The following is a 12,040-nucleotide window of genomic DNA, read 5'->3' on the forward strand; positions in this document are numbered from 1 at the left end:
TGTTGAGTGAGCGCTCAATGATTTCTTAACATGATTGGCTGGATCTGAAAGTATTAACCAATCATACCGAGCGCTCACTCAACAGTTGTGTCTGCTGAACGCGGCCATTGTTACAGCAGTTGCAAAGCAGCTCTTTCTGCTGAACGCAGCCATTCGGTTCGGATTTTTCGAGCCAGGGTGCGCTGAGAATTGCCTGCCCTCCCCTTTCTTCAGAGAGAGATTTGATTTAAAGGGAAACCGTATGATCCGTTGTTGAGGCGTTATCAACACTTGAGACATTCGCCTGGTGTTCGTATTTTGGTCTTGCAGTCAAACTGTAAATTGGACGCTCGTAATTGTACGCTTTGAGAGCACCTCGAGAAAAAAATGAAGAGAACGAAAACGAAGCCGAAATCTACAAATTCGTTGGCCAGGTAGGCGGGAAACGGAGGATTCACCTGAGATCTTGGCGTCTACCTTGCTTCTGTTAGGGATACACTCCGTTCAGTGCTTGCAACGCTCTTACAAATTTTGTTCTTGCTATTTATCACGTGCGAAGGAAAAACGAATGATGGTCACAAGCGCCAAATGGAATGTAGCCTGAGAAGCACGAACATTATTACAATAATTATCGTTTCTGTGTTACAATAACTACGCGTATACTCTATTCCCGTTGTTGTTTCCCCATGTACGATTGTAACAGGTAATACTAACTTTCTAGCAACTCAAGACACATAGCTACGCAGACCGAAAGCTTCGGCGACAGTTTCTTAGAAGTTGCCAAGTTAGAAGAGCAAGTGCGACTGCTGCAACTTGAAAATAACGTTCTGAGAAAACACGTAGAAAGATCTAGCAGCACTGTATATAAGCCCACTGTGCAGACAACGCCCAGTGGTTACAAAACTAATTGCAAATGTAGGGGGAATTGTGCAACCCGGATTTGTGGTTGTGTAAAAAAAAGTGGCAGATGCAATTCGTCCTGTAAATGCGACGATAAATTGTGTCAAAATAAGGTAAGCATCTTTCTTATGCAGTAAAACTATGATATAATAGGTATATAACAGATGTCAGATGTGATGTATAAAAATGAGCTTTATGATCGTTTTATACTGCATTTATTTTGAGTAACATGGGATAGAAACTCGCTTTGTTTCAGTTTGCCTCAAGAGATCGTACAGTCATGTTTGTAGCATACAATGGTTCTGAGTTTTGACTTGTGATTTAATTCATTAAATAATTTTGCAATCTTTAGAATTCAAAATAACATCAAGTGGCAAAGAAGTTGAAAGAAAATATGTTTTTTTTTACTTAATATATATTATATATTGTTTTATTATGTTATATATATAATTATTATGTATAATAAAAACTTAAATGTGGCACAAAAATTAGAACTAATTGAAAATTTTATATTGTACAGTACTACATTAAAATTTCTTTACACTAAAAACATTAAGAAATACTCCCTCTAGATTAAATTCGATTTAATGAACTTTTGGCCCTAATAGGTATTCCCTTTCCTCCAATCAGCTAGAGGGAGTATTTCTTAATGTTTATAGTGTAAAGAAATCTTAATGTAGTACTGTACAATATAAAATTTTCAATTAGTTCTAATTTTTGTGCCACATTTAAGTTTTTATTATATATAATAATAATTGAGATTTTATTGTAGAACTGTATAACTATGTAGTCATGTGAAAATAATTTTATTGATATTTTATAGAAATCAGAATGTGATCAAGAAAATAAGGAAAATATTAATGAACTTTATAAGGAAACTCCTAAGAAGCAGACTGGGAAGAAAAGTGCTGTAGAGAAAATTAAATATGATAAGAGCTTATTTAGTCCAGATACGAAGCAGCCCTACAAACATCTTGAAGAAGGTCAATTTAGTGGTATCGAGTTCAGTTTTAATAAGAACACTGTTAGTAAGGACTCACAAATTCATTCAAGCGAAGACGAGAAAAAAGCGGACGATAAAGAGCAGCAAGAATTAATTGAAAAGGTAGTGAGAAAAGGAATTAATCTATCTATTCAAAGGCTCTACATTCTAAATCGAACTCGAACCTCGTCCAGTTTTTGCCTCCAACATTTGGAGGTCTTCTTTGAGGTTTCAAGATAGGATTTTTCTGAGAGTAGGTTGTCAGCCTACGACGTAACTTTCACCCTGGAAGACCCTAAAGGGGTGTGACAGGATACTCTTAGGTAGTTGCCATTCTCCTTCGAAAAGTGGCGTTTGAATAAAAGCTAGTGCTCTCGGTTGGATTTGAACTCTGATCCTTTTTTTCATTTGGTTGCTACACAGCGCACGTCTTCCTGCGCCACGCTCGCCATACGATAAATAGAATTGGAAGAAGAAATTAGAGTTGTCAGTCTTCTTTTGACGATGACAGTATTTTTAAGATTATACAAATATGACATTAAATACGTTTTTTAATTCAAAGGTTTATGCCAAGTTTCTACGATATTTTTGAAAACCTTTTCAGGTTCGAGAAAAGTCAAAGAAAAGATTTCTGTTGAACATAAGTTATATGTATCTTGGACAATTTTTTATCAAGAATTCTAATTCTAATTCCAAGATTCTACAAGATATAAATTTCTTTTTTGTTTAATAAAATTATAATTTATTAACATATTTATTTATTATGTTTTTATGTATACAGGAAACGTTTAAGCCAAAACATCAATTGTCACGAACGCCGCCAAACAAGAGGCTTGAGAAACCGCTAGAAATTGAGCATACGATTCAACCTCAATCGCATTCTGAGCCAGCTCAAAAAGAGACGACTATATCTCCCCTTAATTGCCAAGGTATATTAAATTTTTAACTAAATTAATAAAAAATTACTCTATAAAACAATATTTTATAACAAATTAAGGATTTTTAGTTTGTTTTATACTCTTTCCAGTCTTATTAATCGTTGTATATTATTACATTTTTCTTAGTTTGTAATGTGCTAATGATTAACATTTACGATTAAGACAAAATCTGAAATTAAAAAGAAATTAATTAATAAAAAACTTAATTGTATTGCACAGTCAGCTGCATCTTTATAGCTTTTTAATTTTTTAAATGTTTGCTTATAACTTAAAACGTATTAATGACTTTTATTACGGAGTAATTATTATGAAATAGTACAGATTTCTTTTACAATATTAAAAATTTCTTATGAGAAGTAAAGGTAGGAATTGTATAAATAATATATTTTTAAATATAATTTAAATTTATCTTACATATTACAATACGTTTCAGGTATTACGGAAGAAAATATTAATTGGGAAGAGTATACGGCACAATTAGTTTCTTGCAAAAAATGCAAAAGAACTTTCCTGCCCAATCGGATTCAGAAACACGAAGCCTGTTGTAAAAAAACCTAAATGTTGACCAAACGAAAGTTTAGACTTTTCTTAACTTCTGATATGTTATTCTGTATTTATCCGTTAGTTTTCTCAATATGTGATGACATTAACTTTAATATAAAAATCAAGTATCTAATAGATATTATAGTTTATTATAAATTAACCGCTTCTGTAAACATTTTTAACATTATTCTTTATATTATCAATCAATAGATCAATAGATTAGTTTTGCATAGAACCAATCGTGTGTTAATAATAAATAATTGTTAAATATATGAGAAACGTGTGTCATTTCGTTACAATAATCTTTTATATAGTTTTATTAAGGCTACTACATACACTATACTATATTATACCATAAATAAATACGTATAAAAAAGTAATAATTGTATATAAAAATTTTTTTTCTTCGGAAAACCCTTTTTAATCTCAGCAGTTTTCCCTCCAAAAGTCCTCTAAACTGAATTTCCTTTAGTTTTTCAAGCTGTTTCAGTCACCAAAACCTTAATTTATTTGTAATATTTTTTGTTAAAACTCGGAGGAAAAAGAAATTAGAAATGCTTGCCGACAATGTTTAAATGTGACCGCTTCTAAAACTCAAAATGTCAGCGGTTGTGCGACACGGGGCAATTTTACTTCATCGCCTCGTCTCTTCGTGAAACCTCGTCGATGATCTCGCGAATGCGCCATCTTGATCTCCACTTAATTCAAATCGAGCCGTACGTTTTAATAAACATGGAACATTTGAACGATATTTTGCGGCCGCACGTACGAGCCAGCAAAGTTAGGCTGTCATATGTGGACGAATTATTTCCGGACCTCAAGGATAATCCGTATATGATCCTTCACAAAAACGTGAGTGATTAAATTAAATCTCGCTTCTTCACGAGCATAACACCCAGTGATCTGCCTCAGGTATCTGGCATGCGATACCCCTCGGACCACGAGAAGAACAACGGAAGCTTCGACGAGTATTCGCAGAGTAATTAGACACGATGTTTAACTTGTAAATGTTTAACACTTATGTTTAACACACCGTCGAAAATACATACGAGTCTGAAATGTTCTTTCAGGACACGACGTCAGCGGTTCGCCCCTGGAGTATTCGTTCGACGACTGCGAGCTTAACGACACCGTCGTTATAGCGAGACAGAATTGGCGGAAGGAAGAGGAGCTGTATCTGCCGCTGAGCAGAACGGACGCATGGTGCGTACGGAGTCGATAAGGCCCGGTCTACAATGAGTCGTTAGTCGTTAGTCAGAAGTCGCAACTATATGTTGATCCTTTTCCTTTCTGGGTGGAAGAAAAAGGACCGACATATAGTTCCGACTTCTGACTAACGACTAACAACTCATTGTAGACCGGGCGTAAGGCTATTAAAAGATATCGCTGATGTCCAATATCAAGTAGGATTGTCAAGAGATTTTTCTAACGTCCGACAAGATGCACTTTTCTTTTCTAGTAACGCACTGAACGCATGTCTGGAAAAGCTTGACGGTAATACTTTACCAATATTAGCTCTCTGCGATGGAAAAGATCCTAAGCTGGCCAGGCTCATTGGCGCGGTTGTCTCCCGAGATTGGTTCACCACGCTGGAAGCTGTTTCTACTGGTGCGATAAGTTTGGCCTCAGTAAGACACGAGTGTCACAAAGTTGTACAGGAACATCTTAAACAGCCGTTTACACAAAAACACAATGTATGTGATACATAAGCGATTAACATCGGAGCATTTTAACATTGGAGATTTAGATTTACTTGATACTACAAATAAAGCGAAGTGTTCTTCTCTTTCCTTTTAATAAAGACAGAAGAAGAACGCTTCGAGGCATTTATAGCGCCAAGTAGACCGACCGCAGGCTTTATAATTGACTTCTTTTTACACGAGTAGATTAAAGTATCTATGTTCAGTACTATCGACTTGTTTGGAATGAAACAAGAAACGATCGATTGGGACAAGACCACGAGAAGCGATTACGAGGGAAGCATTAACATCGAGACGCATTCGGGTAGCTTGGATTCAAAGCTGTCGAAAAATACTTTGGTATGTGAAAGGTAACACGAGAGTGCTGTACGTGTTTTCGTGTCTGCATAAATATTGTTGTAGACAGCTCAAATAAATGCCGGATGGAAGGATAGCCCGATGAAAGAACTGAGAGATCAGTTATTGTTATTAGTCCAGTATTTATCAGCGATAGATGAGTACAGGAAAAATATCGGGCTGCAAGACCCGATAAAATTCACAACGCCGTATTCAGAGGTAGATAAATCTTTGTACACCCCCCTGAAACCGTTTTAATTTCAGTGCCTCAGAGGTAAACAATATCAAGTCACATTTTTCTGCTTATCAGGTTTTTACGAAAAATGTGACTGAATATTGTTTATCTCCAAGGCACTGATTCATTCTTATATCATATCTTTGATAATGTGCAAAATTTTAGGAACACAACGTCATAACTGAAAAATTGAATCTTTTGCTGAATGGAGATTTCGACTTTCGAAAGTCTGGTAACGTTAAGGAGAGCAATCGCATCGACAAGGAAAGTGCTGGAATTGATGCGAAATTGCAGGAACGTGTGCAAAATGTTTTTCTGAGACACGATATGGATTTTACCGATTTCTTGTGGGAAATACTTATAAGTGAGTGAAACTCTTCGAGTATTTATTAATATGTGTATATTGTTGGCTAATCGAATATTCTTTTCGACACGCAAAGAGGCTTCAGCATATCCGCAAATGATAAACTACGTTGAAACAGTTTTGATAGAAATTCTCGAGCATAAGTTTACACCACAGGTAATTAACATAATATATACGTTTTCTTGTCCGGCGTATCTCAGTTGCAATATAAACGATCGACGAACTTTGTAAGCAAATTTTGATCACGTTTGTCAGATCAACGATACAAACTCAACGAGATTCGTGAAGTGTATTTCCAATTTGCATCGTCAAGAAACGACCTCTCATTTGTTAGTGGGAAGTGTACCGTTAGAACTTGTCGTAGACATGGGATTCGAGAAGCTTATTCGCGATTACTTACACATCTTGAGAGGAGCGCGATTTGTCGATCTACATGAGATTCGGCAGAGACTGAGGGATATATCTTCGGCAACATTTAACACAGAGAATTATAGGTGATACAAATATGAAAGACATTCTGTGCAAATTGAATAGATCAGAACCAATTAACGTTAATTGCGCGACTGTTTTAATTACTTACAGGAATAAGTTGAATATGTTAGCGCAAATTCACATCTGTTTGGAATGCATGTTACTTATTGAAGGGCATCTGGAATGTCCGATTGAGAACTTGCAAAGTCTATTTGCTTGTGCCTACAAGGAATTCGTTTCTGCGCAATCTCCCTTACAGCATCATACTGAACTTTGCAGCCAAATTTTCACCTTCACGATGTCGCTACCCAACGCGCTAGCTAATGAGTTAAACAAGATGTACGTAGTTTTAACGCTGTGTGTGACATACAATTTAATATAAAAATTTTCAAACAAAATTTATTTGTATGTGAAATACAAAGGTGTTGTTAATGCTACTGTAAAACACACTGCGTATCTATTGTTTCAGGAATCCCTCGGTATGGAGAGCATCTGTTTCCTCTCATTCTGCCGCGTCGATGCTAACGACTACCACCTATTATAACAAAGTGCCTATTTTTCCAACAAATATATATCTTACTGGTAAAGCAAGCATTAGTCAAGAATAAAAAAATTTGTGAAATATAAAAGGACTGAAGTCTACTAATTTTGTTCTATTTGTTTTGTTTTTCCTCAGAGAGCGAAGAGGATGTAGAGGAAGAAATGGTTTACGGTATAAGCGCAATATCGTCTTCGGCGAGACGCAAGAAACTATGAAACGCAACGCTCTCGAACTTCAGGACACCAATCGAAATTTTAGAATCGGTGTAACTGTGAATAAACGGGACATAGTGCGTGGATGTAATTGAACGTTTAATAATTAATAAAATAAAAGTTATAAAAGCAATCTCATAAATCTTCAAATACAGTTACATGTATTAGATATATAAATATAACTACATTTATGAGTGTTTGTACTCTCAGTCATTGACAATATACACTCGAGCATGCTATTAGTCATTCTCCGCGACTGACACAAATCTTAAATTACTGTACGGCGAAGTATATATATATATATTTTTTTTTTCTTTAAAGAATTATTTTCAATGTACAAAAGTATATTGCATTTCGAATTCCTCGTTCAATTTGAGATGAATTTCGTAATCGATATTAAACCGAGTTTGTCACACATGATAAAAACTTTTTACAGGGTATAGAATTAACGCTACGATAATTGTTCGTTATTACAATCCAATTTCCTTCAATGTGCTTTAGTGGCTGTCCGGGACAAGTATCATTTAAAAGCTCTTTTTCGTGTGTCGCTAAACAAAGCAATGGTTTTTCAGAGTACGAGTAAGTACATAGTATCAACAACGTATTACGGAAAATGCAGGCAGGGTGATTAAGGCATATCTTTTCTTTTTGCACTTTAATACTGAGATGTGTCCACGTCATCCATCCCGGAGACACTGGCTTGCTCCAATACCTCTAGTAGCTTCTGCATTTCCATAGAATCGGATGAATTGTCGAGCGTTCTCTCCAAAGCTCGCACATACGACATGCACGTGCGTCCCTCGTGATCCAAATTCTGCGGATTCGCTTTATGCTGCAAAATTTGCGATGACACAGCGCTATAGCACGGGGCAATGAGAAAACGAGTCAGCAAAAGAGAAAAACACCAACCCATATTAAAAGTTGCGCCATCGCCAAATTCCCGGTCGCGCAGGCCAGATGTAACGGCGTTCGCAGATCTTCCGTGCTGACCGAGACATTGATATCCTCGTAATTACAGCGGGCCAAACATAACGTAAACGCTCTCATGTCTCCCCTGTATATTCCAAGGATAGATTAGTAGATAACAAAATTCGGAGATAGAGATAAGATCGTGGGAATACATCCACGCCTAATCGAGAGCTGCAGTTAGATAAACGAGACACTTTACCGGCAAACCGAATCGATGAGCAATTTTCCTAGAGAGATATTCGGATTGATCGGCGGCAAGAAGAGCTTGTCCTCGTACTTCCATCTGATCCACTGCTCCTTCTCTTCCCTGGACGAGTCCGAGACAGGTTTTTGCTTCCCATTTAAACAATATTCCCAGATACTGTTGGCTATATCGTTACCGAGGGCCAGCATGACGCTTAGATGACCTGCGCTAAAACCGTCGTTAAAGGTGTGTCATTAAGTAACGTCGGCAATACGGGACAAATAGAAACGGAAACGCGTGTTGGCGACGCGCGCGAAACCTTGCATCATACTTACGACCAGTCGTCCAGATCCAAAGACCGTACCTTAGATATGTGCGAACCTAAATTTCTGTGAATACCGGAGCATTCGATGCACATCAAAACGCCCAGATTAAGGCTGGCCCAGTCGGGATCTGAAGCAAAGATTTGTAATCGTTGAGAGGTGTGCGCGAGCCGTCAGTCGCGCGGGGATTAATAAGACACGAAAATCGACTCACTCGGCGCACCACAATCAACGCATGCATCATTCCCCGAAACTTTGTTCTTAATGCAATGCATCTTGAAAGCGTCAGTTTCATTTTTCTTGTCGCCGTCGCTGTTCTGCAAGCTCGACAGTATTTGCTGCTCTATCGCGGTAATCCAGCTGTCCCTCTCCTCGGCATTGTTTGCCTCAAAGTGCCAAGTTTTGTTCTCCAAGGAGATGATGGAAAATTCGAAACTATCTTCTGGAAAGAGAAAAGGTACGTTAAAAATTATAAAAATGTACTAAAATCGCACGTGAAACGCAAAGTGCACTACCTTGGGCGTTATATGATTTGGAGCCTTTTGGTGTTTTGCCAGGTACTTTCACAGTAACATATTGCAATAGTATTTCTTTCCCATTTGTATCGTTCATGTAATCCTGAAAATGTCTTTTTGTAATCATATCGTATAAATGTGCAAACACGATCAAGTAGACAGCTGTTATAGAACTGATAATTACGTGCAAGCTCGAGTGATACGTCAAACGACCATCTTCTAATAACGTGACGTATTTCTTCTTCCATTCTTTCAACGATTTGCTGCTTCGTTTAAATAAATATCCTTGTTTCACTGGAATTTCTCTACCAACGCCCATTTCGCCCATATATTTTTCCTTTTTAGAAGGCGTAAATATATTCGATTTTCTTCTAAATTTCCTGGAAAGTGAGAAAAATATTACAACAGTATCAATGTAAAAACGTAGACCTAGTACAACAAAAAGAAAATATGTATCCTATTCATACCTGATAGTGGTTGGTGTCAAGATTGACGAACGCAACTCTCCATGTTGATTCTGTACGTTATGAAAATTATCGTTCAGCAATGACGAATCATTTGTCACAGAACTGTTATGAATAGATCGACTGTCTTCTTCCTTTTCCGAAACCTGTCGAGAGATTATTTTTGTAATAAACTTGCACGATCTTTGGCGATTCGTTCAAGAGTGCACCGATAGACCGATACTCACATTTACTTTCAATGAATTCGTGGTCTCCGCCTCTTTGTTATGATGTTGCACGTTTTTGGGAACAGCAGGGACTGCAAACTTAACGTCGTTCTCCGTAGAATGTTGACACACGTCGCACGAAAAATTTTTCACCGATACATTCTGTATGATTTTTTGACACACTGAAATTTTCCTATCGTTAGCACAGATATTACAGCCAATTTAAAAGTACTTTTACATTATAAAGAGGTAACGCTTGTGTTCTATTCAAAATAACGACAAAGTAGAAAAGGCCAATATTAACGAGCTTTTCGATTGACAGTGTTTTATTATTCACACTAATTATTATTAATACACTGTCAGCCGAAAAGCTCGTTAATATTGGCCTTCTCTACTTTGCCGTTATTTTTACATTCCAACTTTTAGCGTATGTCCACTTGTTTCTCTGCGTAAGAATTACCGTCTTGGAATACTCTCTCAACATTTAAACCATAAATAGCGCATGTTTCGTAATAAGGGCATCTCAAATCGCAAGCCAGTTTCCGTGGCCTGACGTCTTTTATGACCCGAGGATTGCTGTCGTTAATCGAATCTACAAAATTATTTAAGCACACGGGAACAAGAATACAAGGAATAGCCAATAAAAAAGAAGATACACCAATAAAGCGCCGGCGATGTACATACCTTGCACACCGACAAGTATTTTTGGTACTTCTGCCATATTCCGGAAAGAACACATCCTATTGTAAAAACTGCAAACTATAGAGAAACTCTCCTCATTTTCTAAGCTGAATACAAGTAATAAAGCATCTATCCAAGCTGAAAACTAAAACAGACGCATTATTCAGTGCGACAAGCGTTCACACTGGCAAAAACGATAAACCAAGTGGGTCTTGTTGCATACTTGAGCCTCTGGTACACCACCCTCGTCTCTGATCAGGAGAAGATAACTCTGGTCGTTTATGAAAATCTCCTTTTTGAAGCGGCCGCCCTCCGGCGACTCCTCGTGCATGAAGGAACCGGTAAGATACCTGTGAACGAGAGCGGACTTGCCCGAGTCCGAGGAACCAATGATCCCCAGATGCAACTCGGGGACGTCTCTCGCCAACGTCCATTCATGGCTGTTAACGAAAGAATCTAAACAAACGCAAACTTACATTACTATATACAGCGCAATCGTGTAACATATGGCATTTATAGGTCTATTCTGTAACTCTTGACAGCAGTCTAGTTTTCATTGAAGCCTTCAATCCGATTCTACTTCGGTGTGGATTGAATTTAATTGCCGTTTCCATTAGAGACACAGTCAGTCACGTCTCCACGTACATTTGATTCTATGCCGCACTAAGATCGGATCAAAGACTTTGGCGGAACACTAGATCGTTGTCATTATAGTGTTTCCTTTTTTTATCGTATATCTGCGCAATACCCAGTGAGAAATAATTCGTCGATCGACGTCGACTGGGTAGGCTTGTTTTCTATTGCTGTACTAGTGAACTAGTGCGGTAAGATGGAATGAAAAAAAAAATTTTGTACTAGTTCAGTCGCAGCAACAGAAAACAAGCCTAATATAACGATAACGACACTGCCGTGGGGAGTTACAAAATACGCTTATTAGGCATGCAAGATGTGTCACTGCTATTATCATAAGTGATGCAATTATCCGCCCCCGAGAAATACAGCACAAAATGATGAAGGTATATACCCTCTATCGCCACAACATGCTCGCGAATTTGCTTGGCGACGTGCGCGTCGGGCACGAGCTCTATTAGGTCGTAGATGGCATATATCGATGGATGAACGCTCTCGAAACGTTGTATCTCCTGTCTGATGGCAAGAGAATGATCGTGCCCACTTTGGCCAGTTGTCATTTTGTTTTTTACTTCGACGTTCGATTTTCTTTGGCGACGGTCTATCACATTAACGGCATAGCTCCGAGGTGCGTCGCGTCACCGGGGGCGGAAGGGTTATCGCAAAGCTCCTTCGCAGTTGCCGCTGGCACATGTAACATATGTCAAATCCCAGTATTTATAAACATTATCGGTCGGGATAGGCGACGTTGGTTATGTGACACATTCGCGATCGCGAGAGGAAACGCGCAGTTCTCATGGAGGCCGTTGGCGCACAGTATAACGAGTAGGGTCAGGCTGGATTCGCATGGAGCGTAAGTTGCGTAAA

At 38.0% G+C, this 12,040-nt stretch overlaps 3 protein-coding genes across 4 annotated transcripts; 2 read left to right on the top strand and 1 right to left on the bottom strand.

Annotated features, from left to right (window-relative positions):
- The first annotated feature begins 132 nt into the window (after window positions 1-132).
- On the top strand, window positions 133-3,718 carry LOC105566347. The gene is made up of 5 exons (XM_012020267.1): window positions 133-413; window positions 701-992; window positions 1,703-1,984; window positions 2,643-2,790; window positions 3,233-3,718. The coding sequence occupies exons 1-5, from the start codon at window positions 367-369 to the stop codon at window positions 3,355-3,357; spliced, it is 894 nt and encodes a 297-aa protein (XP_011875657.1). The 5' UTR covers window positions 133-366; the 3' UTR covers window positions 3,358-3,718.
- A 73-nt stretch (window positions 3,719-3,791) lies between these two features.
- LOC105566346 (protein zwilch homolog) lies at window positions 3,792-7,334 on the top strand. 2 transcript variants are annotated; one of them, XM_012020266.1, is made up of 12 exons: window positions 3,792-4,194; window positions 4,242-4,321; window positions 4,413-4,545; window positions 4,802-5,036; window positions 5,229-5,381; window positions 5,445-5,597; window positions 5,779-5,977; window positions 6,054-6,133; window positions 6,233-6,471; window positions 6,560-6,787; window positions 6,918-7,030; window positions 7,125-7,334. In XM_012020266.1, exons 2-12 carry the CDS (start codon window positions 4,264-4,266, stop codon window positions 7,202-7,204), a joined length of 1,671 nt encoding a protein of 556 aa, XP_011875656.1. In that variant the 5' UTR covers window positions 3,792-4,194; window positions 4,242-4,263; the 3' UTR covers window positions 7,205-7,334. The 2 variants fall into 2 exon arrangements, with proteins under 2 accessions (XP_011875656.1, XP_011875655.1); XM_012020265.1 differs by having other exon boundaries at window positions 4,255-4,321.
- A 5-nt stretch (window positions 7,335-7,339) lies between these two features.
- On the bottom strand, window positions 7,340-11,983 carry LOC105566345 (centaurin-gamma-1A). Its single transcript, XM_012020264.1, has 13 exons — window positions 11,568-11,983; window positions 10,767-10,999; window positions 10,547-10,688; window positions 10,323-10,454; window positions 9,884-10,044; window positions 9,660-9,802; window positions 9,377-9,572; window positions 9,193-9,295; window positions 8,892-9,119; window positions 8,690-8,807; window positions 8,370-8,582; window positions 8,111-8,255; window positions 7,340-8,033 (listed from the first exon to the last, which is right to left on the bottom strand). The coding sequence occupies exons 1-13, from the start codon at window positions 11,731-11,733 to the stop codon at window positions 7,857-7,859; spliced, it is 2,157 nt and encodes a 718-aa protein (XP_011875654.1). The 5' UTR covers window positions 11,734-11,983; the 3' UTR covers window positions 7,340-7,856.
- Between the last annotated feature and the right edge of the window lie 57 nt (window positions 11,984-12,040).

The sequence above is a fragment of the Vollenhovia emeryi genome, unplaced genomic scaffold (assembly GCF_000949405.1).
Source record: "Vollenhovia emeryi isolate VEMERY1.0 unplaced genomic scaffold, V.emery_V1.0 DF939145.1, whole genome shotgun sequence".
Taxonomy (NCBI): Eukaryota; Metazoa; Arthropoda; class Insecta; order Hymenoptera; family Formicidae; genus Vollenhovia; species Vollenhovia emeryi.

What these genes read in the sequence shown, in the direction of transcription:
- LOC105566347 (XM_012020267.1), top strand. Translation starts at nt 367, where the DNA reads ATGAAGAGAACGAAAACGAAGCCGAAATCTACAAATTCGTTGGCCAG. An exon ending in ATAAATTGTGTCAAAATAAG is followed by an intron (nt 993 to 1,702) that starts GTAAGCATCTTT and finishes GATATTTTATAG; the next exon opens with AAATCAGAATGTGATCAAGA. An exon ending in ATCTCCCCTTAATTGCCAAG is followed by an intron (nt 2,791 to 3,232) that starts GTATATTAAATT and finishes AATACGTTTCAG; the next exon opens with GTATTACGGAAGAAAATATT.
- LOC105566346 (XM_012020265.1), top strand. Translation starts at nt 4,009, where the DNA reads ATGATCTCGCGAATGCGCCATCTTGATCTCCACTTAATTCAAATCGAG. An exon ending in TCACAACGCCGTATTCAGAG is followed by an intron (nt 5,598 to 5,778) that starts GTAGATAAATCT and finishes GCAAAATTTTAG; the next exon opens with GAACACAACGTCATAACTGA. An exon ending in AACAAATATATATCTTACTG is followed by an intron (nt 7,031 to 7,124) that starts GTAAAGCAAGCA and finishes GTTTTTCCTCAG; the next exon opens with AGAGCGAAGAGGATGTAGAG.
- LOC105566345 (XM_012020264.1), bottom strand. Translation starts at nt 11,733, where the DNA reads ATGACAACTGGCCAAAGTGGGCACGATCATTCTCTTGCCATCAGACAG. An exon ending in AATACTTGTCGGTGTGCAAG is followed by an intron (nt 10,455 to 10,546) that starts GTATGTACATCG and finishes ATAATTTTGTAG; the next exon opens with ATTCGATTAACGACAGCAAT. An exon ending in TTGACACCAACCACTATCAG is followed by an intron (nt 9,573 to 9,659) that starts GTATGAATAGGA and finishes CTCACTTTCCAG; the next exon opens with GAAATTTAGAAGAAAATCGA.